The 22338-nt window shown below is 40.0% G+C and overlaps 4 protein-coding genes across 4 annotated transcripts; 2 read left to right on the top strand and 2 right to left on the bottom strand.

Annotated features, from left to right (window-relative positions):
• The first annotated feature begins 3711 nt into the window (after positions 1–3711).
• Positions 3712–6798, top strand: LOC110761946 (cysteine proteinase mucunain). The gene is made up of 5 exons (XM_021964529.2): positions 3712–4278; positions 5114–5349; positions 5446–5586; positions 5804–6256; positions 6347–6798. The coding sequence occupies exons 1-5, from the start codon at positions 3783–3785 to the stop codon at positions 6437–6439; spliced, it is 1419 nt and encodes a 472-aa protein (XP_021820221.1). The 5' UTR covers positions 3712–3782; the 3' UTR covers positions 6440–6798.
• Positions 6799–8928: 2130 nt separating this feature from the next.
• LOC110761947 (transcription factor LHW-like) lies at positions 8929–10963 on the bottom strand. The gene is made up of 7 exons (XM_021964530.2): positions 10684–10963; positions 10521–10574; positions 10304–10435; positions 10102–10210; positions 9960–10001; positions 9806–9862; positions 8929–9727 (listed from the first exon to the last, which is right to left on the bottom strand). Exons 1-7 carry the CDS (start codon positions 10833–10835, stop codon positions 9125–9127), a joined length of 1149 nt encoding a protein of 382 aa, XP_021820222.1. The 5' UTR covers positions 10836–10963; the 3' UTR covers positions 8929–9124.
• Positions 10964–13234: 2271 nt separating this feature from the next.
• Positions 13235–17195, top strand: LOC110762004 (Mannose-P-dolichol utilization defect 1 protein). The gene is made up of 8 exons (XM_021964599.2): positions 13235–13475; positions 14073–14226; positions 14541–14613; positions 14732–14798; positions 14943–15002; positions 15717–15777; positions 15868–15909; positions 16753–17195. The coding sequence occupies exons 1-8, from the start codon at positions 13329–13331 to the stop codon at positions 16860–16862; spliced, it is 714 nt and encodes a 237-aa protein (XP_021820291.1). The 5' UTR covers positions 13235–13328; the 3' UTR covers positions 16863–17195.
• An 812-nt stretch (positions 17196–18007) lies between these two features.
• LOC110761951 (F-box protein At1g47056-like) lies at positions 18008–20029 on the bottom strand. Its single transcript, XM_021964534.2, has one exon. The coding sequence runs from the start codon at positions 19791–19793 to the stop codon at positions 18192–18194; it is 1602 nt and encodes a 533-aa protein (XP_021820226.1). The 5' UTR covers positions 19794–20029; the 3' UTR covers positions 18008–18191.
• Positions 20030–22338: the final 2309 nt, after the last annotated feature.

Genomic DNA, 22338 nt, shown 5'->3' with positions numbered 1-22338 from the left:
TGCGTGAAGAACTAGGGCTCTTATGGCTTTTGCTATTGGGGGGCCTATGCGCTTTATTTTATTTTTGCACGCGTCAATTAAAGTCAATTGCTCTCCTCCTCCACTTCCACTATACAACAAAGTGCACCAATTAAAATGGAGAGATGAGGAGTTGCAGAGAAGCTTCCTTCTTCTCCACTATTGTAGATTTGTACCACAAAAGCTATAACCAATACAACGTGTCTGCTACATCATATGCATGCATATATGGCTAATTTTTATATACGCGTAATTGTATGCCACCTTCTCCACAGTTTCCATGAACTTTTTCTTTGGTAGAAAGGAAAGGAGGGCAACAAGAAGAGAAACTACAACTTTCCATTAACTTTTGAAATTGTGTGTGAAGCATTTAAATCTAATCCCCAAATTAGCTCCATTCATTATGGTTATTGTATCTAGTTAAACCTAATTCTCTCTCTCTCTCTCTCTCTCTCTCTCTCATATATATATATATATACAAATTCAGAGAGTTTCTGGGCATTTTCATGGTTCATGCGGATCAGCACTGGAAGACACTTCAATTCAACACTGGAAGACACTTTGGATGCACGCATTAGAGATCACGACTTGACTCGACCAAGTTTCTTTGTAAATGGCGTAGTCCAAAATTTCGGCTTCTGTTTGAACTATTTTGTTTTAATTTTAATTTTTATAGTTACTTACTTGTAAAGGTTATGACTTGATTGAAATCTCCGGCACTTTTTAATTGTGATTTTGAATATTGAGCTGCTTCTCTCTCTCTCTAGCTACCAGAAAAGAAACTCCAATTCAAATTTTGGATTTGATCTTTGCCTCCTTCATTTGTGGGGGTGGTATTTGATTCGCGTGAATAATTGGGATTCACAACAAAGGTAGATTATTGTTTGACCATAAACAAAAGCTAGATTTATGTTTGCTATATATATTCCTTGGTTGATAATTTTCTCCTTTTCTGTTATTTTGATGTTCATCAGATCAGAGGAACCCGCGGCCCAAAACCAGTAGAAAAAGGCCTGAACGCTCAAAGAGCAAGCCCCAGTGCTAAGGCCCAAACTTTCAAGGGATGCCTCCTCTACATACATTATAGGGACGAAAAAAGGTTCCAAAACAAGCTACTCAGTCATGCCCATACAGAAACGTGACGTTTTATTGCCTTGTGGAATTATTGATACGTAAGGACTTGAGATTGAGAGGCAAACTGGAGATAAGAGGCACATGCACACAACCCACTCATCAACATCATCATCATCATCATCATCATCATCATATCACTACAAAACTCATGCCTGCCAAGTGGTTCATAATAGTTAACCCACTACTTGAGATTCGATACCAATTATATATAAAAACCAACAAACCAAACAAAATAATAACTCTGGCCAAATTGGTATTCGATGAATGTCTTATTATACAGTTAGAGTTGTACTATGAATTAGTTCTAGTATCTCAACTCACACATAATGGCAAACTAACTTAACTGAAAAAACCAGTTGACTCGTTCTTTTGTGGGTATTTGTATGTGCTTAATTTACGAATACAATTATCGATTTCATCTCAAAAGAATCACTGTCTATAAAGATTATGTATATTGTGACATGCTAAAAATGGTTTATTAGTGAAATCCTCATTAATGAATTAAACCTCCAGTTGTGGCATTTGAAACCAATTAAGATAGCGCGACCTGTTTTTATTTGGACCAAGCAGTTGGTACAGGTGTGCAATGAATATCAATGGGAGTGAAAAACAAGTGATTGGACAAGCCGACTTATATAATGCATGTAGTCCAGAAATATTAAAAGAACATCCTCTTGAGAGACGCAATCCACAGAAACACCAGTAAAAAGCAGTGAGAGTGAGATTGAGATGGAATATGATATGGGCAGCAGCAGGTCAAAGATTAATGACTTTGGATGGTTGTGCATTATAGTGGAGAGCTCACATTCATGTCACGTCCCACTTTGTTGGATCTTTGGGAAATTCTGGCCTATGGGCCTCTGGGCCCACTACCGTCCTCCACAAGGGCGTCAGTCTCCAGAGGTTGGGGTTTCTATACTGATATTACTGAAGAGGGAGTTGATGAATTTAATTGTTTAACAATAATGTTATGAATCGGTGGAATGACTATTACTATTAGAGACCTTGTCGAGGTCGAGGACTTTGTGTTACAGTTACACATGAGGCGAGTGGCGCAAGATTGAGTTTGATTTATTCAGGCTGCTGCTCTGCTAGGTTTCTTAATTTGTCACGTCTCATTTTATAATCATAGCACACGCAAACTGAAAGCTGGTCAATGAATCTAATGCCCTTATTCCTTTGACTACTTTCCTAAAATAATTCATAGTAATTCTTTTTTGTTTTTTTATTATAAAAAAATAGTAATTATTAAGAATATGTGAACCAAACCAAACCAAACCAACATAATTTCATTTTCTTTGGCAAGTTTTACCCAAAATTGTCAGATTCATTCATTCCATATATTCTTGCCTCCCTCAGCAAGGCTCCTACAGTGCCCACTTGAGCTACTTTCGTGTCGTGTCGTGTGTGTGGGTCTTGGATTGATTGATTTGGACCTCTTTGCTTAAATGAATTAAACCTCTCTGTATTTTCTCAATTAATATACCTGGCCTCCTAATCATCACATCGCAGCAGCACCAAGTAATTCTTTATTTTATTTCATTTTTTAATAAGAGTTTGAAGATGGCCAAATTCCTTTTCGGTAGAGATGTGATTCTCTCAACCAAACCAACCCACGCTCACGGTGCTTGCATTACACGCGTCACATATTATATTAATATTCCAAATCAAATCACACTGCTAAAACCATTTTTCCCACAATCATAGTTTTCAATTTCGTTTTGGCCAACCCTAATACTTTAATTTTTATTTTATTTTATTAACGATAAAGGGAGGCAAAAACTCCAAAAACTAAACACCCAAGTCCGAACCCCACCAAGTGAGTTCTAACAACTCATCCAAGATAATAGAACCAAGTCAGCCTGGAGCCTGGAGCCTGGAGCCTGGAGCATCATCAAAATAACAGACTCTTAAATTAAATAATAAAAAGTTTGATAAAAATGAGTTTAATTAAAAAAATTAATCCTATTAAAAATTTGAAAAAGGAAATAAAAAAACTACAAGCGACGTGACCCAATGCCGAGCTGATAATGAAAGGGAAGGAAAAAATTGGCGCAAGCGACATGAAAAGTCTCTCTGCTCTTTTGGGGTGGGTCCACCGCAATTACAACTGGACAAATGGATCAGTCTCTTTCCGACACTCTCCAACTCATACGACGCTATAATACGACACAACGCACCAAACCAAACTCTTCTACGTGGCAATCCCACCACCTTTTAGTAACTCTTCTCTTTTACCACGGTCATCCACCTCAGTCAAAGGTCAAAAAAAAGTTGTTTTTAACCGCGGTCAAAATTATAGATCGGCGCACAGCGATTGGTAAGTGGGTTTGGAATTGGGCTCCATCTGCAGCCTATTATATCTCATCCAAATAGGCCCCACACTCCTTGTTGTTTTCGTCACATCCACTTTCTTTTTGTGTATTTCCTTTTTTCGGATGAGTAATATCAAATAATAACAACTTCTCTATTTTTGTATTTATGTATTTTTCATTTTATTAAGAATATATCAAATTTTCAACACCCTCCTTTTGCCCTTTATAAGCACCCCACCATATCACCACTTTCTCATACACATTCACTTCCTTCACTCTGTTTCTCAGTAAACAAACACAGAGCACAGCAAAAACATGGGACCGTACAGATCCTCGTCGACCATGGCGGTCCTCCTCTTCGCGATCTTCACCCTGTCGTCGGCTCTCGACATGTCGATCATCTCCTACGACGACAAAAACGTCGTCGGAGAGTCGAAGTCGAGCTGGAGGACCGACGAGGAGGTGATGTCAATATACGAAGGGTGGCTGGCCAAGCACGGTAAAGCCTACAACGGATTGGGGGAGAAGGAGAGCCGGTTCCAGATCTTCAAGGACAACCTCAGGTACATCGACGACCACAACGCTAAGAACCTCAGCTACAAGCTCGGTCTGAACCGGTTCGCCGATCTGTCCAACGACGAGTACCGGTCCACTTTCCTGGGCACCAAGACCCGAGCTCAGAAGAAGAGGCTCTCCAACCGGAACACCAAGAGCGACCGGTACGCGCCACGTGTCGGCGACTCGTTGCCCGACTCCGTTGATTGGAGGAAGGAGGGCGTAGTCAACCCCATCAAAGACCAAGGGAGCTGCGGTAAGTTTCAACTTTCCTACTCTGTTTTTTAATTTTTAATACTTCTAGTATTTATTTAATTTTCCAATGTTTGTTAGTATTTTTCATTGTAAGTCATAGTCTAAATTAATCTAATTTACGGGGAGGGAGATTAGAACTTGTATGCTAAGGTGCAGACTCCTTGTCATGGCAATAAATCATTGACGTTTGGTGATGTTGCGTGGTCATTTTCCCTCTAGACTTTTGGGTTTGCTTGGTGATAGAGCAAAGGTTTGTGATTAGGGAGTAGTTGACTTTGATAATCTGATTGGTTGTTTGCTTAATCAAAGGGTTTTGGCTTAAAAATCATGTTTTGGTTATTCAATTAGACCGCCAATAATAATTGGTGACGAGGCTGACAGCTGAGTCGAAGGCTTTCAGCTGGACCTTGAGAACACGCGGATCATGCAGTTACCAGGACTTCCTGGAGTTTTGGCCCGTGGGGTTACCAAATCTCTGAAAAGTGTGACCATAGGATCTAATTCGAATATTGCTTACTGTATATTTCGGAAAATAAAATAAAAAATATCTGACGGAGGAATCTTGTTGCCTATGGCTGTTCTTGAGACCAATGATTCTTCCTGAGCTTTTTGCTGAGAGCTAATTACGCCGTGTGCCCACGGGGACCTCGCAATGCTCACGCTTGTGGGCCCCTGGCTTTTATTAATAGCGACCCACATAGGTCTTAAAGCCCAACACCAAAGGCGTAAACAAAAATAGATAACAGATATTCCTCCTAGATATTATATTTGCTGATTTAATGTGAGCTTAATTTATGTCATTAAGTTAATCATCGAGTATTATTTTGTTGTTGAAGGGAGTTGCTGGGCATTCGCTACAATCTGTTCGGTGGAAGGGATCAACAAGCTAGTGACTGGAGATCTCCTCTCACTATCTGAGCAGGAGCTGGTTGACTGTGACAAAACATACAATGAAGGATGCAATGGAGGTCTCATGGATTATGCCTTCGAGTTCATCATCAGCAATGGTGGAATTGACAGTGAAGAGGATTATCCTTACAAAGGATATGATGCCACCTGTGACACCTACAGGGTTGGTTTTGTTTTTGTAATTTAATGTTTTAAACAAAAACAGAACAGATGGCTGAAATTTTTTAGCTATATTCTCATACCTTTGTTGTCTTTGCAGAAAAATGCCAAGGTGGTTTCCATTGATGATTATGAAGATGTTCCTGCATACGATGAGAAAGCATTGCAAAAGGCTGTTTCCAATCAGCCAATTGCTGTTGCCATTGAAGGAGGTGGCAGGGATTTCCAGTTATATAATTCTGTAAGTTTTCTTCCCTTTATATCACAAAATCTTTCTTCTGCTTGTATTTTGAGCATTTGCATCAATTGGGTTAGCCTATCATTTCTCCTGTTAATTATTAACGTACAGACTTTCTTGTCATCGAAGAATGATTAATGTTCTCTTACCAAACTTATGCTGTCTGACAATTCGAACACGAGTGAACTAATTTGTTTCTTTGTTTCAAATGCTATTTCAGGGTGTATTTACGGGACGGTGTGGAACATCATTGGACCATGGTGTTACAGTTGTGGGATATGGAACAGACAAAGGAGTTGATTACTGGATAGTGAGAAATTCATGGGGTGGCAGCTGGGGAGAGGAAGGCTACATCAGGATGGAGCGTAACCTGGGCAACACCGCACATGGAATATGTGGAATTGCAATGGAGGCTTCTTATCCAGTAAAGAGTGGCCTGAACCCCCCGAACCCTGGTCCATCTCCTCCGTCTCCGGTACAGCCCCCGTCAGTTTGTGATAATTACTACTCCTGCCCTGAGAGCAACACCTGCTGCTGTATTTATGAGTATGCAAACTACTGCTTTGCTTGGGGATGTTGTCCACTTGAGGGCGCCACTTGCTGTGATGACCATTATAGTTGCTGCCCAAGTGACTATCCAGTCTGCAATGTCAACGCAGGAACCTGTCAACTGGTAAGACACCCTAAAATTTAATATGCTAGCATTGTTAGATAGGTTTTAAAAAGTATTTGCTTACATTGTATTCCTTTCTGCTTGCAACAGAGCAAGGACAATCCACTGGGAGTGAAGGCATTGAAGCGCACGCCTGCTAAACCTCATTGGGCAATTGGTGGTGGCAAGAGGAGCAGTTCTTAAGCTTAGCGTTCAGTGATTTTATGAAGTGGTAACAAAAGCTAGGAAGGATGAAAAATCAGGGCACCTTGATATTCTTCTTCTTCATTTATCATACTTGCTCACTCTCTCATATCCAACATTTAGATTCCAAGAAATGGATAGTTTGTCTGTTATGGATTATTTCATATGCTGATTTGTATGTATATAGCGCTCTATTTACGTCATGCATTTGAGTTATAGACAAACAGATTGTTGTCAATTACCAATATGTTCTGTAAATTCAGTCATGAATTTGGCATTCGCCTTTATGAAGTGCTTCATTCGGATCCTACTTATTGTACTTCGCTTAATAATGGAACATGATCTTTCATTTGGCCAAATTGTGTTTACGCTCTTCAAATATCAAATCGTGTGAATTGCAACTAAATCTTCTCTTAACTCTGAATTTTTCTCTTCAATACTATTTGTGCTTCGTAAGCAAATTAATTAAGTAAAGCACCTACAAACCTCACATTTTCCCTTCCTCGAGTTCATTGGATAGACTCTTGACTCAATGTGAGGATAGAAAGACACAAGAGTTCTATATTTATTTGAGGGCACCATATGAATCGTCACCTGGATTTACAATGCGTTAAGGTGTAATGTTGAAGTACTCTTTTAACTTTGGATTGAAACATCTTGACTTGTTCCAGCTGAATTCGGAGACAGCGTTGTGTGGACACCGTTAGAATTTCCGTCTGGCCTCTTTCTTTGTGGATCTTCGAGGTCTCTATTGGTGGAGGTGAAGCATGCCATTCTAAAAGTACCATCCTCTTCTTCCTCTTAACTATAGAAGAAGGTTTTAGCAAATGGCTATCATGTTGTTGCAAATGCCTTAACTTAAGGACTTACAGCTTGAAAGTGTTGAAGGAGCACAAAATATCACCATTGAAAGTTCTTTGGAATCATGTGACTCGTGTATCGGGAATTTTTTATTTTTATGAAGAAAAAGGGGGAAAACCCCCAGACACCAACACAACAACTAACTAGTACTAATCAGACGAGCCTTAACAGCTCCCAATGAATCATTAAGCAACAGATATCCAAGCCAGGCAGGACTCTCTTCAAGATAGCAACAGCCCAGATCCAGATTGTGACTCCAAGTAGCCAACCCATCAGCTACATCATTCCTCTCTCTCTATAGATATGTTGAAGCTTGATCCTTCGAAACAAATTCATAAGCCTTTTACAGCTACTGACCAGCCCAGCATTAGGATGACAAGCATTCAAAACCTTACTCTGAATAAGAAGCACAGCAGTCTCAGAATCCATCTCAACAACAATATCATCTACTTTTTTCTCAACAGCCAAGTTCAACCCAAAAAAACAGACCCCACAACTCAGCTTCAAGCACTTCTCCCTGGTCTAAATTGACAGCAAAGCCACCAATCCATTGACCCAAATGATATCTCAGGACTCTTGGCCAGACAATTTTCATGCCAAATTATGGTTTTCATTTTGTAAAAATTTTGCATTGACTCGATTGGTCACTATCTTTTCCAGGCATCTGGTTTTATTCCAATTTATGGTATTCATTCTGTCAATATTCATATCATCACACGTTTAATCATCTCTATGGAATTGATGTTTCCCTTTCGAATTTTGATTTCATTCAACCAGAATTCTTCTGTTAATTGAAGCCAACACCACGGCTTGAGGGGCACTTCAACATGTAAGTTCGGAGAAATTTTCATATATTTCTGAATGCATGAGTGGGCTGTAGACCTCCCTTCCTAGTTGTACAGTTGCATTGTTTAATAAACCCACTTGCCTCATTTGTGGAAAAGAAGGCCATTCACTTTTTGTTTGGTGAGAAATTTCATCGACATAAATGGATTGGTATTGAAATTTGCCAACTAAAATGGGTCCAACCATGTTAAGACTCAAGACTGATGTGGGAATTTCCAAATGACAAGTTGCATAGGCACATAACCAGCATGTCCTATCTCATAGGATACCCGAACAACTTGTCTAGACGACATGTTGAATGGCCCAAAATCACATGGGAGGTGCTTCTCCCCATAAGCGAAAGTCACAACTTATAATTAGTATCATACTCACTCAAAAAGATGAAGAAAAAAAATCTGTAAGATTGGGGTTTGGGACCATCCATTTTGCCGGGTGGTAGATACGATATGTCTCATGAAAAATCATCTTTGATCTCCAACCCAACAATCTCTTGTCAGTTTTCATCATCAATTTGGTTTTGGGGACCATTCAACATAATGCAAGACCACTCCCCAAAGAGATAGGGATAGGCCACAATAGTCTTACCCCACCCTGCTTCTATCCATCCAATCCCAAAACCCTCAATCAGTGCAGATGGAGCATCATATTTAAACAGCAGCAACTAAGGTAGGTAGTTAAGCTTGGACTTGAACCATAATTATGTTTTGATTTGTATTTATCTGTAATCATATATTGTCTGAATCCCATATGATTGAAACCAAATTAGGAGACACTTAGAAATGTTCTCATGTTACAGACATTATTGCATGAAAAGACTAATTACAAATATTGTTTTTTGAACAAAAGCCCATTTGAGCACAACTAAGCAGATTGAGCTGCAATTTACCTACACAGCCACAAGCAACAAAACCATCCTTTTGACCATAAAAATACATTGTGGACTTTTGTAGGTTTATAATAAATCAAGATTTAGAGCACCTAAATCTTTCCCTTTCTTACAGGTCCAAATCCTAAGTCTACCCCTCCTCCATTTTCCATACCCAGATTAGGGTTTATGGAGCTGTGCCTTTCTTCTTGAGCTACATCTAAATGACAGGATGACTCTATTTTCATAATGCCACCACTAGCCGTCAGTGTTTGATCTGCACAATTGCTGTTGTTGTTGCTGGTGTTGTTCATAAGCATAGCTGTGTCAGGAGCTTCAGCAGCATTATAGGATGGGAAATTGACTGAAGGTAGCTTTGAGAGAAGAGCTCCAAGGCTGCATGAAATGGAGGGTGGAAGAGGTGGAATTGGCCAATGGGGTGATCCTGCTAGCCCATTTTGTGGATTATTCCAGCCCAAATTTATTTGGGTTTCATCAGCCATTTCATTGAACAACCTTTTAACCCCGGTCAATTGGCGCTTGTCATAGACTGATAAAGCTGTTTCTTGACCTCCAATCATCTGGTTATTTGGTTTGAGGATGTAGGGATGTTGGATAGGTAGGTATGGTCTTTGCATTGCAAAAACACCTGGTATGCTCTGGAGGTAGCTGATTTTCCTCTGTATGCGGATTACCAGATTGAGATCTTCCAATATCTGAAAAATCCCATTAGTCAACAATTCAGACTTTGCTGAAACTTTAAAAGAAAAATGAAAGGAGACAGAGACACACACCTTGTCAAATGAGCCAAGTTGAATTATGCCTTCTCTAACAGAAATGAGTGCAATGGTCTGCAAAAATTCAGAAAAAGAAAAGGATTAGATCAGCTATTAAGAGCTGATGAATTGTGTTAGCTACTTCAGTTTCGAATATTTTGAAAGTAACAACCTGTATGCCTGATTTGAATTGAAACTCCCATGCTCTTGGTTGCTGCATGTAAGAATGGATAAGGGAAAATAAGGATTGATGAAAAGAAAATTTTATTCTTGCATTTACTTTGTAAGAAGAATACTGTAGTGAACTTGCTTACAGGTTCAGTGGTTACATTCCAAGAGGAAATGAAGCTGGGGTCACCTTCATTTGGTGTATCTCTGAACACCCATTTATGACTACTATCTGCTGCTACTTTCCCCACTAATCTGCAGGCAATATAATGCAAATTAACCATCCTGGTCACTACCCTGTGTTTAAATTATTTCTTGCCAACAAAATATTAGATGGTCAATTCTTACCCTTCTCCATAATTATAGACCTCATGGGACATTTTGAAGAAGATATCAGCCCCAAACCTCCCCTTTATGTAATCACTTCGTGCTTGCTCACATTCATAGAAATCACAGAACCCATCTTCCCAAACAAGAATCCTGAAACCAAAATTCACTTAAAACTCAAAAATCATCAGAATGAGAAACATGGTGTTTTCTCACAATTCTTTGTTAATTACTTTACCAGTTCCTTTTGTTTCCTTTGGAGCGATCAAGAGCACTTCCTCCATAATCCCACCTGCAATGCAACAATAAAAGCAATGTGACTTACTGTAACATAAGCTTTTCATGAGAGTAGAATGAAACATGAGCTCTGCTGGTTCTGTTTTTATAGTAAAATTTCTCACTTTGGAGGAGGGTAGTTCCGAGGCAAGATCCTCCAGAAGACAGCATAAACCCACTTGGAAGAATTAGAAGAATTAGAAGAATCTGAACATGAACAGAGGCTCCTCAGCGTGTGCTGCAAGAGACAATTAAGCATGGGAAGTCCACTTTCCATTGTCACACGCACACAAATACTCGCAGAGAGACACAGAGAAAGAGGTTTTTAGAGTTAAGCAAGCACACTCTACTCTTACTCTTGTTTCCATCACAATTAAAAAGGCAAAGAGCAAACTTGGGATGGGAACAAACAACCAATGTCCACGCGCAGACATGGAGTGTTGGGACTTAGGAGAGTAAGCCTCCAACCAAACCAACTGTTCAGTGGGCCTTTGAGTTGGTTTCATGGTGGGGCCTGTATATTTACGATTCAGAAAGGAGGAATTAGTGACTTCACTAAACCCTAATAGGTACAAAATACCAAAATATCAAATTGTCACAGAAAGTTTTAATCAAATTCCCATCTTGACTCTAAGATAAATTATACAAAACCCAACCAAGTGTAGGCTAATTAGGAATGATCAGCTACAATCCTTGGTTTTGTCCCAAAAACTCATCATAATGTATTGAGCTTGAGCAGCTAACTTTACTGTTATGGTTTGTCTATTTTCTTGCAGTGGTCCTTCAAATCCTGACTGGTTTCCACTTCCATCACTATAAATTGCACCAAACTTTGTCCTTACAATGGTCCCTCAACTGCAACTGTGATGGATGTTTAATCAACATATAGGGTTAGCTAGATCAATGTAATGCCAATGTGTACACTACTGAGACTCTGTTTACTAGCTCTTGCTGCTTCTGTTGTCATGAACAGCAACAAGTAACAGCAAAAACATGTGCTTATCAAATCCATTTTGAGTCCACCTTAAGCTCAATATATAGCAACAATTGCTAGGGTTTATGACTCATCCAGTTGGCTAAACATGATCATGAAGAGAAGTAGTATAATAATTGGAAATTTATACTTTCATAATGTATGTGTCATCATCACCATCTTTGTATGTGATCTGGACCACCTGTCAACTTGGCAGCATAAAGCGTGTAGGCTTGGGTTGTATTTTCATGAAGGAACACGCAAGAGGGTGAGCATTGATCACCATAGCTGAACCAATAGAACCTTTAATTGCCTCTGCAACAGTATACTGTTTATCAATGGACTTAGGTACGGCAACAGCATTCACCAAAAAACCATTTAATTACAAAACTGACGGAAAACAACTAAGCAAATGGAAGGTGATTGTTTGTAACAAAATAGCCAACAGCATAATTACATAGCAAATTAAACTTTTAACCTTCATTATCCCGGAATTTCCCTGTAAACCCTACTTTTTGACAGTCCACACCACACACATTTGTGACTTGCCAACTCACCCACCCACCCACCAGAGAAAAGGATGAACCAAATGCATCATCTTCAACAAACAATGAGTCCAACAGAAAATGCTCTAATTACAATCAAAATGGCTTGTAGGAAAACTTTCAAAAAAGAAAGAAGCATTCATTACAAACGTTATAGATCTCTAGGTAATTATAAATTCAAGATAGAAATTATTATAGTGTAATAAAGATAAATGATGATCCACCAATGATGCTTTTATAATTAAAGAAACTTTGTTGGTCTTTACTTTATACTAATGTGATCAAGACTGCAGACTACAAGTATGAAAATGCCAAATGAAATCGATTCACATCAATAAAATGACCTTGTGATTTGTTGTTTAGTCCATGGCCTCACTTACACAACAGAAAAAAATGATGCTAGTTGAAACTAAGCGCAAGCTCAAGTTAGTGTTTTATGTTGGCCCAAGCCCAGTTACACAAACCTCTGCTGCTTCTGGCTTTTGGTATTATAAAACACCAGCCAGGCAAAATGACTATAAACAAAGATACTTGACTTGACATGCAATACACTCTCGAGCATTGAGTGTAACATATTTGGATTGAGATTTTCTTGAATTGGCATGTCACTAGTGTAAAAATTTTGAAAATTATTTTATAGTAGGTGAAGTGTTTTTTGTAAAATAAACTCATAATGTTAGGTAACGAGCTTATTAATGAATGATATGATATAAGTTCATTGAGTTAGTTCAAGTGATAACAAAAAAGTGAGGTAATGAATTAAGATTTTATATCAAATACACCGTTCCAAGCTTTGAGGCTTTGATAAAAAGAAATAAAAAAAGTTATTCTAATATATAGTTTTATAAAATTATGTTGGGAGATTCTCCGATAAGTATTTTATGTTAATGATTGATTACATATTTCCAATTTAAACCGTTGGATTGCATATTAAATTTACCAACACATCAATAAAGACAATTCAACGGCCGAGACAAATCCTTAACTTAAATACTTATTAGAGAATTCCTCAAATTATGTTTAATTATATGAACAAATTATTATTGTAAATTAAATGAAATTATCAGAGGAGATTGAAACAAATCACAATGTACCAGTCAGCGTACGCGTCGGTAAAAACACCGAAGCACCCAAAGTCACACAAAAAAAGAAGGGCTTTGGTTGGTTGGTTTAAGTATCTGTTGTTACGAACGAGTCCCTCAGACAAATACAAAGGTCGAGTCTTGGGGGAGTAGGATCCATTGCAACAGAGATGAAGGTCCTTGGAATCGATTTCAGCTGTGCGTTGGGGGCTCTTGCCAACGGTCACTTTCCTGAGAAGGATTGCTTGCTGCCCCTTATTTCAAAGCTCCTCGGCTATGCCATCGTCGCCGCTTCCACCACTGTCAAGCTCCCTCAGGCACATTTCTTTCTTCTTCTTTTGCTTTCTTTGTGTCAGTGTTTATTTGTTAAAGCAATCATCTTTCTGTTTTCATTTTGTAATCTTTGTTGAAATTAATTGTTTCTATAAGAACAGAAGGTGACTCATGACAGATCTCTGACATGGGTGCCGTCGATTTTGTTTAGTTATTGTTTGAATTCTCGAGGCTGCTGGCTTGCATGATAGAAATTTTAGTACAGGGTTTGAAATTGTTACATTCAGAACTAAACCCAGAATTCATTTGGCCTGGAAAGAATCCAGATACTTATGGTCAATGAATTGTGCGTGTCCAAAGCTTGCAGTTTTAGGAATCCATTTTTGAAGTGCCCCAGTTTAAACTTGAAAACTAATAGTTTAAAACCTGCATACGATATGTCCTTCAAATTTTACTGATAGCAAGTTGTGGGCATCAATCTCGTTGGAAGGAAGAGAATTTTCCTCTTTGACTTTGAAGTGATTAACGAATTGTAGTACTTAGCTAACGCCATGAAACAAGTTGCACCATGTAACTATATAATCGTTTTGATTTTAGTTTGACATTGTACATGATATGATGCTTTTGTTCTTTGTTTGCAGATAATGAAAATTTTGCAACATGGAAGTGTGAGAGGTCTTAGTATTGTGGCTTTTGAGCTTGAAGTAGTTGGGTACACCATTGCTCTGGCATATTGTCTTCATAAAGGGCTTCCATTCTCAGCTTATGGCGAATTGGCCTTTCTTCTGATCCAAGGTATGTCAAAGGCTTCTTGTGCTTCTTAGGGATGTGAGGGTGGAAGTAGTGGTACAAAAGCATTATTTTGGCGGAGAGTGAGTTAGCTTTTCACGATTAGCCTTATGTGATTGACCCATCTTAGGAATTTAATTTTTGTGGTGAATACTTGTGGTTTATTGATTATAGTAAGTATCATGGATTTTACACAAAGAGCTGTAAACTCTTGGTAAATTTGTTGATCCTGTTGCATGCAATTTCATAGCATTAGGAAGAGCGGATTATGGCAATCCCAAAGGATCTAACACAGTTCCTCTTATGCTTGTCTTTTACAGCTATAATATTAGTTGCCATTATCTACTATTACTCCCAACCTGTGGGTATGAAAACGTGGATCAGGGCGTTACTGTATCCTTCTTGCTTGAGAATCAGTTCAGTCTTGGCATTCTATTTTTTTCCTCCTAATCTTCATTCTGTATAATTGAGAAATGTGGTCAACTTCCTCCTTAATATGATGGTTTTCCAGATATTGTGCGCTAGCACCGACCATTTTAGCTGGTCAAATCGATCCTATTCTCTTTGAAGCTCTATATGTAAGTAGCCCTTCCGTGTCTTGTATTGTCTTTTTTTTTTTTTTGTAGTCTAGCTAATTTAAATACTCGCAAATTTGATGTTATTTTTTCTGATCTGTAGTTCATTATCCATAGCTTTACTAATGTGGAAACAATCTTTTACAGGCATCCCAGCATGCAATTTTTCTATGTGCTAAGATCCCACAGATATGGGCAAACTTTTGTGTAAGTTTAAATATGAAGGGCCTGTTTTGTTTTTAAATTGGGTGTTCTATTTTACTTTTAACTGTATCTTACTTTTTGAATTGGAAGGATAATTTTACATAATGAATATGCATTAGAGCGAGTCTGGAAGTCCCAGACAAAAGTACTATGGTGGGCACTCTTTTAGCTTTTCCTTATGGTTCTTGCTCATCTACTTGAGGGTTATCATGTATCTTTGAGTTGTACTATTGAAGCCTAAAACATTTGGGAGAACCCTTGGATTGTGATACAAAACTCAGATTTAAAACCAAACCCGAGAATCAAAATTCTTTCCTTTATGCCTGCATAGATGTTGTCTATTGATGACAATATAAATGCTGCCCTAGTGAGGCACCAGGTGCAGATATCTTATACATTAGTTGGGTCTTCTTGTTGCTGTGTCTCTAACTCACTCCAGCCATCACCCATCCTTTGAACGTTGACCATTTTGCCTAAATAAATATGTAAATTTTGCGCTCTGTGGGGTTAAATTTAAATAGGTTCTCTAGTTCTCTTTATAAAGGTGAGGATTTTGGTATAGTTTGAGTGTCTCCAAAAGAGGTAAGTCTGAGCTTAGATTATCTCTGGCATGGCAACCAATTCATTTAATCTCCTGCATATCAATCTTTAGCTACTTTGAGTATTCACACCTGTTTTAGCTACTTTGCTGATACTGATTAATTGTTTCTTATACAGAATAAAAGTACAGGGGAGCTCAGCTTCTTAACCAATTTCATGAATTTTGGAGGTTCTATGGGTAAGTTAAACATGTTAAAAGGGCTGTAGGCTGTAGAGTATAAATTATGTATTTCAGCAGACTCACGAATTTATCAACTTCCTTTTGCAGTGAGAGTTTTTACCAGCATCCAAGAAGCAGCACCAAAAAGCGGTATCCTTGTTTCTTGGACTTAAGTTGCACTTTTATTTGATATGGCTATCATGCATGTAGGTTTTGAGAAGGTTATGGCTGTAAGTGGCCCATTTTCAAAGTGGTAACTTTATCGTTCCTAAATGATTTTTAGAGCAAAGCTATACTTGTTTTGGTAGTCTGAATCTGTCTAGAAGTGGCAAGTTCTCAGGTTCACCCCAAGTGATACAGAACCTACTTCTTGCTGTTGAGTTTCTTATCTTTTTCCCTAAAATGACTACCAAGATTCAGTTCCCAGAGGCCAACGGGGTCAAGGCCAGTGGAAAAGGGCCTTGACTTGCAGACCAAAGGTCTCGGGTTCAAATCCCCATGGCATCATAGTTGTGTGTGTGTGATCGTTCCTAAATGCTTTTTAGAGCAAAGCTATACTTGTTTTGGTAGTCTGAATCTGTCTAGAAGTGGCAAGTTCTCAGGTTCACCCCAAGTGATACAGAACCTACTTCTTGCTGTTGAGTTTCTTATCTTTTTCCCTAAAATGACTACCAAGATTCAGTTCCCAGAGGCCAACGGGGTCAAGGCCAGTGGAAAAGGGCCTTGACTTGCAGACCAAAGGTCTCGGGTTCAAATCCCCATGGCATCATAGTTGTGTGTGTGTGAGAAATCCCTCTCCCCTATAGTTTAGACTATCGCTTGTACTAAAAAAAAATAAAACAGATTCAGTTCCCAGAGAAAATAATTATTTTCTATTGTGTGCATCACCCGAAAAAGAACAGGCTAAAATAAGAACAATGGTGTTGGTATTCCTTTCTTCATATGCATACATATATATATTTGTTCATTTGCTTCTCCTTAATTCTTTCTTAGTTTTGCTGGGCTCTGTAATTGGCATTGCAACAAATGCTACCCTCCTGAGTCAGATAATTATATACCAGAAGCCGAAGCTGCGTGCTGAGAAGGAGAAGAAAACCGAGTAGAAGAATGCCTCCCACGATACTGGTAGATTTGCTTCAGTTAAAGATACCAACAGTTCCAGCAACGGAGTCAGCAAATGCTCCAACGAATGTTAAAGGAAAGGATTTAATCATCCTTATATTATCGTTCAAACTTAGCTTAACTATGTTTCTACAGGTGTTGGTCATTAACACATAGAAAGGAGACAACATTATTCATCTATCCGAGTAGTCTTTTCTTTTACTTTTCTTTGCTAAACAATGAGATAAACGGCAAATTATGGCAGATAATCCTTTTCTTTTTTTTTGTTCTTTTTCGAAAGTGAAAATGTAGTTCAACCCCTTTTATCATTGTTACTTTAATCTTTACATGTCACCATGCTCGTTGGTATGTGATTACTTTAGACCAGATTGCTTTTCAATTTATGTTGCTCCAATGACGGTTGTGTTGAAATGAGGCCTTGTGTAAAGATTCAAGGAGCTTCTACCTAATCTTTCTTTTGTTGGTTCCAAGGATTTTTCTAGCTTATCTTTGCTCAATCGTGGACGATAGAAAAGGAATTTGCCATCATTTGGGTGACTCAAGAGTCTTCAATTGCCATAGTCGTCGCCCAAGAGCAATGTGAAGGTGAGATCAAATCGTGGACGATAGAAAAGGAATTTGCCATCTTAGGTCATGTTTGGTGACTATAATTGAATTAGATTAGGAGGTAGGATTGCACTGCATTGGATCAGATTGAGTTGAAAATGATAAATAGTCTTCATTGGAACTAGTAGCTCGAATGGGTGGGAGTTGTGGGATTATATATCCCACCCATTTTGTAGAATAAGTGATCCTACAAAAATACGCACATAATGGGATTATGGTGAGATCAATCTCAATCCTACTCCTACATTCCTAGGTTTAGTTTGTATTAGTGGCTTTAGTTTTGTATTAGTGGCCTTGCACTCACAAAAGCATCCTCGTCGCACCTCCCAAGAATAGAACAATTCAAGTAAACCATCATATGAACAATCGACCTTGGCTTTTGCTTGAGCTCCTAAACACACACACATATAAATGCATGTAGATAAGTTTGATGATGCACAGGGATATTGTGCATGTTCTAAAATGGAAGTGGTGTTAAAAGGGTGGAAGCTTCAACAACAAAGAGATGCAAAAACAAACGAAAAAACAAAAGGAGGAAGAAAGATTGGATTGACAAAAGGCAATAAACAGCACACAGCATCAAATTAAGTACATAAAAAAGTCAGAATCCAAATAATACAGGAAAAGAGAAGAAAAAAACCAATGAGCAATGAGCAATGGGCACGGCTCCAGGAAGCTTGTTCTGTGTATAGTTCAATAAAACACTAACTATTATTCCGACTTGACCACCTTCTCAGGGCGCAAACCACAAAATTCCTCCCAGTCAATAGTCCCAACCTCGACTTAAACGACGTCGTCGACCGCCCCGTACTGCTCGATGACGCAATACCCAGAAACACCGGTTGGATAGCCAACGCCGCCGGCAACTCGACTCCGTTATTATCGTTGGCCCCACCGTCACTGGCACTGGGGTCTTGGATTGTTTCCCCTGTATCTAAATTCACAACCAACGCAGGCCTGCTTGCCCTCAACCAATCGGCACCCTCCGCTGTCACTCCTCTGCATTTCTTGAGCTTCACTTTCACCATATTAGGGCACCCACTGGCCAACGCTTCGAGGCCGATGTCCGAAACCGGGCAGCTCTTGATGCAAAGCTTCTTCAACGCTACGCATTTCTCCGCAATGCACGAAATCTCGACATCGCCGACGGTGTCGCTTCCGCACAATGCCAGTCTCTCTAGGTTTGGGCAATTCGAAGCCAGAGTCTCCAAGCTCACTCTCGTTGGATTGACACCGATGAGCACCAATTCCTGAAGGTTAGGGCAGCTCATGGCCACCGCGACCAAACCTTCGTCTCCGACTCGGTTGGCCTTCCAGCCATCAATGTGAAGCTTCCGTAGAAGCTTACAGCGTTGGGCGACCGAGACCAAACCTACATTTGTGCACTCAGGGGTCTTGACCAGGTGTAGAATCTCCAGATCCAAGCAATTGGAGATGGCAGCGAGGCCTACGTCACTGACCTGAAGCTTTTCTAGATGGATCTCGACCATGGAGGTGACTCGCTCTGCTATCACCTGGAGAAGCTTGTCCCAATCGCCAGAGCACCTGAAAAGTTTCAGAGTCCTCAGATTCTTCGCGCCCATTATGAGAGGACCGAAGCACTGTCCATTGTAGAGCTCTTTGAGGCAAATCGTTTTGAGCGACGAGGCAGCTACGCCGGGCCCGATCGGCTCGGCTGCGGCTCCGTCCGTGATGCCGCGAAGCCGCTTCACCGATAACTCTTCCAGAGCCGAGCAATTGTCAAGCACTGCGTTCATTCCTTTAGCTCCGAACGTGCAGGACCCGCACGACAGCTTCTTCAAGGCCTTGCAGTTTTTGGCGAACGACGACATGCCGGCATCGGTCAACTCGCGGCACGCGCGGAGCTTTAGGCGCGTGAGGTTACGGCAGCGCAGAGATATGAGGGCGAGCGCTTCGTCGCCGATGCTAACAGTTCTGCGGTCGCATTTGAGGGCGAGTTTGGTGACGGCGTCGAAGCGAGAGAAGAGGGAAGGGATAAAAGGGAGGAGATCTGATTTGGCGTCGAGGGAGAGACGGTGACGGCTCTGTCCCTCGATCCTCAACCACCGAAGGCAGACCAGAGAGCATTGTTTCCGATCGCGGGAGCCGAGGGACTGAAATATACAAGCCAAGCACTCGTCCGGAAGATCGGAGATGAAGTCGTAAGCCGCGTTGACGATCTCAGAAGATTCGTCGTCGGCCTCCATCGGGCAGATCGCAGCCGTTGATTTGGGCTTGGAGCGATGGCTGTCGCGGTTGCTTTCACGGCGACTTGGGATTGCGGCCGCCGAAGCTGACTGGCCCATCCACGACCAATCGGGAATTAACGTTCGAGCTTTGCCACCTCGGCGTGGTTAATCGTAGATAGCACCGCAGAGGAGCGCTTCTGAGCCACTGGCAACCTCTCTGGAAATGTTTGAGGGGCGGACTTGAAATCGGATTGCATTTGGCTGTTTCTGTCAAACTTTTCCTTTCTAATTTTTCCTTGGTTGTTTGGCAAATGGAATAGTCATATTTCCACTTGGGAGAGAAAAATCAAAAGCGGGCGCTTTCATGTGATTATCGTGGACTCTTTCTTATTGCTTGTCCAGTTGTGGGACCCGCGACCCTGATTTTAAATTTCTACCTGTTTTTGATTGGTCGCGTCGGAGTCGTATAAATGGAAATGGTCAATTAAAAATTTGAAGTTATTACGCAAAATAAAACCAACCAAATATTTAAAGTTAGTACAGTAATGGATAGCGACAATTCAGGTGTGTCGTCTTTTACAAGTGTTAAATGGATTTTATTAAGAGGAATGATCAACGCCCACTGTTTACTGAAAATAAAAAGATCCGTGGCGTGCAATTTTCAAAACCAGTACAATCCTAGTGACTAGAGAGAGCTACTACTCTTCACAATCATGGCATGATTATAGTAAGATTAAATCATAATCTTCTTTTTTAAAAAAATAATGTACAATCCTAGCAACATTTTATTTTATTTTATTTTTATTTGAAAGCGATTTTTGTATCTAATACCAAGTATGTTTTCAATTTTTTTGTATTTTTAAAAACTTTTAAAATACAACATAAGATTTTAAACATTTTTAATTTATAGTCATTGACCTTTCAAAACTCATTTAAAGTTACTCTACATGAATGGTTATTGTTGATGCTCTTTTTGGGAAGTCAACTTAGATAGGGAAGTATAAGGTCTTCAACAAGGAAGATGGCTAAGACCTTCGGTAACTGAGTACCCTGCAGAAGACAAAGTGGAAGAAGCAGTCGTTAAGCTTCGGGCATCGGTGTGGTGCCAGCAGAATGCTCTCCAATGCTTAAGTCAGCTAAGAGTGGTAAATTTGGCAGAGTATCAGTAAAAGTGAGAAAGTTGTTACCTCCCTTTCGTCTTGGATACTATTCCCTATTTATAGGGAGGTGAAAATGGGAGGTTTGTATAAAATTCCGATGTGGGACTTTGTGCCAGTCTTTGTGGTGGTGACACGTGTCCTTAGAGACTAGGTTCGGCAGTCGGGAGCTTCGGCAGGTGTCTCCCACCTTGGAAGAGTGTCTTCTTTCGGTAGGGAAGAAGGCGTGTCTGCCTTGGTGCTAGTCGTTTTGGTGCTAGATATGCTCGGTTGATTATGGTGTAAACAGTTATATTTTTCTTCTTCTTGACAATATTTCTTATTCCATGAGGTGAAGAGTTATGTGATTTCCACCAACACGTGCTAATAAGTACATCATATACAAAAGTTTGTGTAAAATTATGCATATTTTTTTATAGGCAAAATTGTAGCAATGATCCATGGACTAAGAACAATTTTACTTTTCGTCTTTCATATTGTTAAATTGTTACAGTGGTGTTTCAATTAGATCTTATGTGGCATCATTGGTCATTCCGTCAACTTATTAAATTTTTTGTCAAAATTAAAGGTAAATTGGGAAATTCATAATTTTTTCTCTCTCTCTCCCCTCATGTGCGCTATCCCTCTTCCCCTTACGATTTCTTATTCCCCATTCCCCCGTGACTACCACCTGCAAGCTCCAACCCTCAAACCTATCCCACAGCCACCCTCTACCCGTCTACCGTAGCTCGCAACCCCAGTACCCATGAACCCAAAACCTCAGCCCCCATCCTCCACCCCAGATCTGGTCAAAACAGAGAAGCAGAGGGTTGATGGAGGGCCGCTTGCATTGCCCGTCTCCTTAGGTTGAGGATGGATCGCTTTCCATCACCTTTTGGGTTTTTGGCTGCACTGAAGATCGCTCCTCATACAGGTTTCAATTTCATGCACCTAGCTAAGTCATGCTTGGCTGATTAAGAAATAGAGAATCCATTCTTTTTGAGAGCCCAATATATCAATATCAGAGTGATTATCCGCTATTTCTTTTATGGATTGAAAGGGTTTTCTCACTCCCCCATGAGTTTATCTGAATCCCAACTTCGATTCTCGAGCCAAAGTCCATCTCTCATCTGTGATTGAGAGATTAAAGCCTAAGAGCATCCACAGTGGGGGGGTGTAAATTCGGGGGTGTAAAGCCACTTTTACATCCCCTTTACACCTCCGGGGGATGTAAATATGTTTTTTGCTCCAGTGGGGGGTGTAAATTCGGGGATGTAGCCGTGGGTCCCAGCCTTTTTTGTTGACTTTTCTTCATTTTTCTTCTCTTTTCTCGGGTGGGTCCCGCCTGCAAGGGATGTAAAAATGGATGTAAATATACATTTTATTTTACATCCCCATGGTGGTGATGTATATTTACATCCATTTACATCTCACCATTGGAGACGATTTCGGTGACTCGGGGTGTATATTTAACATACACCCCCATATACACCCCCCCACTGTGGATGCTCTAAGAATGAGAAAAC

This window comes from Prunus avium, chromosome 1, assembly GCF_965620075.1.
Source record: "Prunus avium chromosome 1, drPruAviu1.hap1.1, whole genome shotgun sequence".
NCBI lineage: Eukaryota > Viridiplantae > Streptophyta > Magnoliopsida > Rosales > Rosaceae > Prunus > Prunus avium.
Note: the sequence above shows the minus strand (reverse complement) of the source record. Positions and strands in the feature narration are given on the sequence as shown.

What these genes read in the sequence shown, in the direction of transcription:
- LOC110761946 (XM_021964529.2), top strand. Translation starts at nt 3,783, where the DNA reads ATGGGACCGTACAGATCCTCGTCGACCATGGCGGTCCTCCTCTTCGCG. An exon ending in CCACCTGTGACACCTACAGG is followed by an intron (nt 5,350 to 5,445) that starts GTTGGTTTTGTT and finishes TTGTCTTTGCAG; the next exon opens with AAAAATGCCAAGGTGGTTTC. An exon ending in ATTTCCAGTTATATAATTCT is followed by an intron (nt 5,587 to 5,803) that starts GTAAGTTTTCTT and finishes ATGCTATTTCAG; the next exon opens with GGTGTATTTACGGGACGGTG.
- LOC110761947 (XM_021964530.2), bottom strand. Translation starts at nt 10,835, where the DNA reads ATGGAAAGTGGACTTCCCATGCTTAATTGTCTCTTGCAGCACACGCTG. An exon ending in CGGAACTACCCTCCTCCAAA is followed by an intron (nt 10,575 to 10,683) that starts GTGAGAAATTTT and finishes GTTGCATTGCAG; the next exon opens with GTGGGATTATGGAGGAAGTG. An exon ending in AATTCAAATCAGGCATACAG is followed by an intron (nt 9,863 to 9,959) that starts GTTGTTACTTTC and finishes GAATTTTTGCAG; the next exon opens with ACCATTGCACTCATTTCTGT.
- LOC110762004 (XM_021964599.2), top strand. Translation starts at nt 13,329, where the DNA reads ATGAAGGTCCTTGGAATCGATTTCAGCTGTGCGTTGGGGGCTCTTGCC. An exon ending in AGATATGGGCAAACTTTTGT is followed by an intron (nt 15,003 to 15,716) that starts GTAAGTTTAAAT and finishes TTTCTTATACAG; the next exon opens with AATAAAAGTACAGGGGAGCT. An exon ending in GAATTTTGGAGGTTCTATGG is followed by an intron (nt 15,778 to 15,867) that starts GTAAGTTAAACA and finishes TTCCTTTTGCAG; the next exon opens with TGAGAGTTTTTACCAGCATC.
- LOC110761951 (XM_021964534.2), bottom strand. Translation starts at nt 19,793, where the DNA reads ATGGGCCAGTCAGCTTCGGCGGCCGCAATCCCAAGTCGCCGTGAAAGC.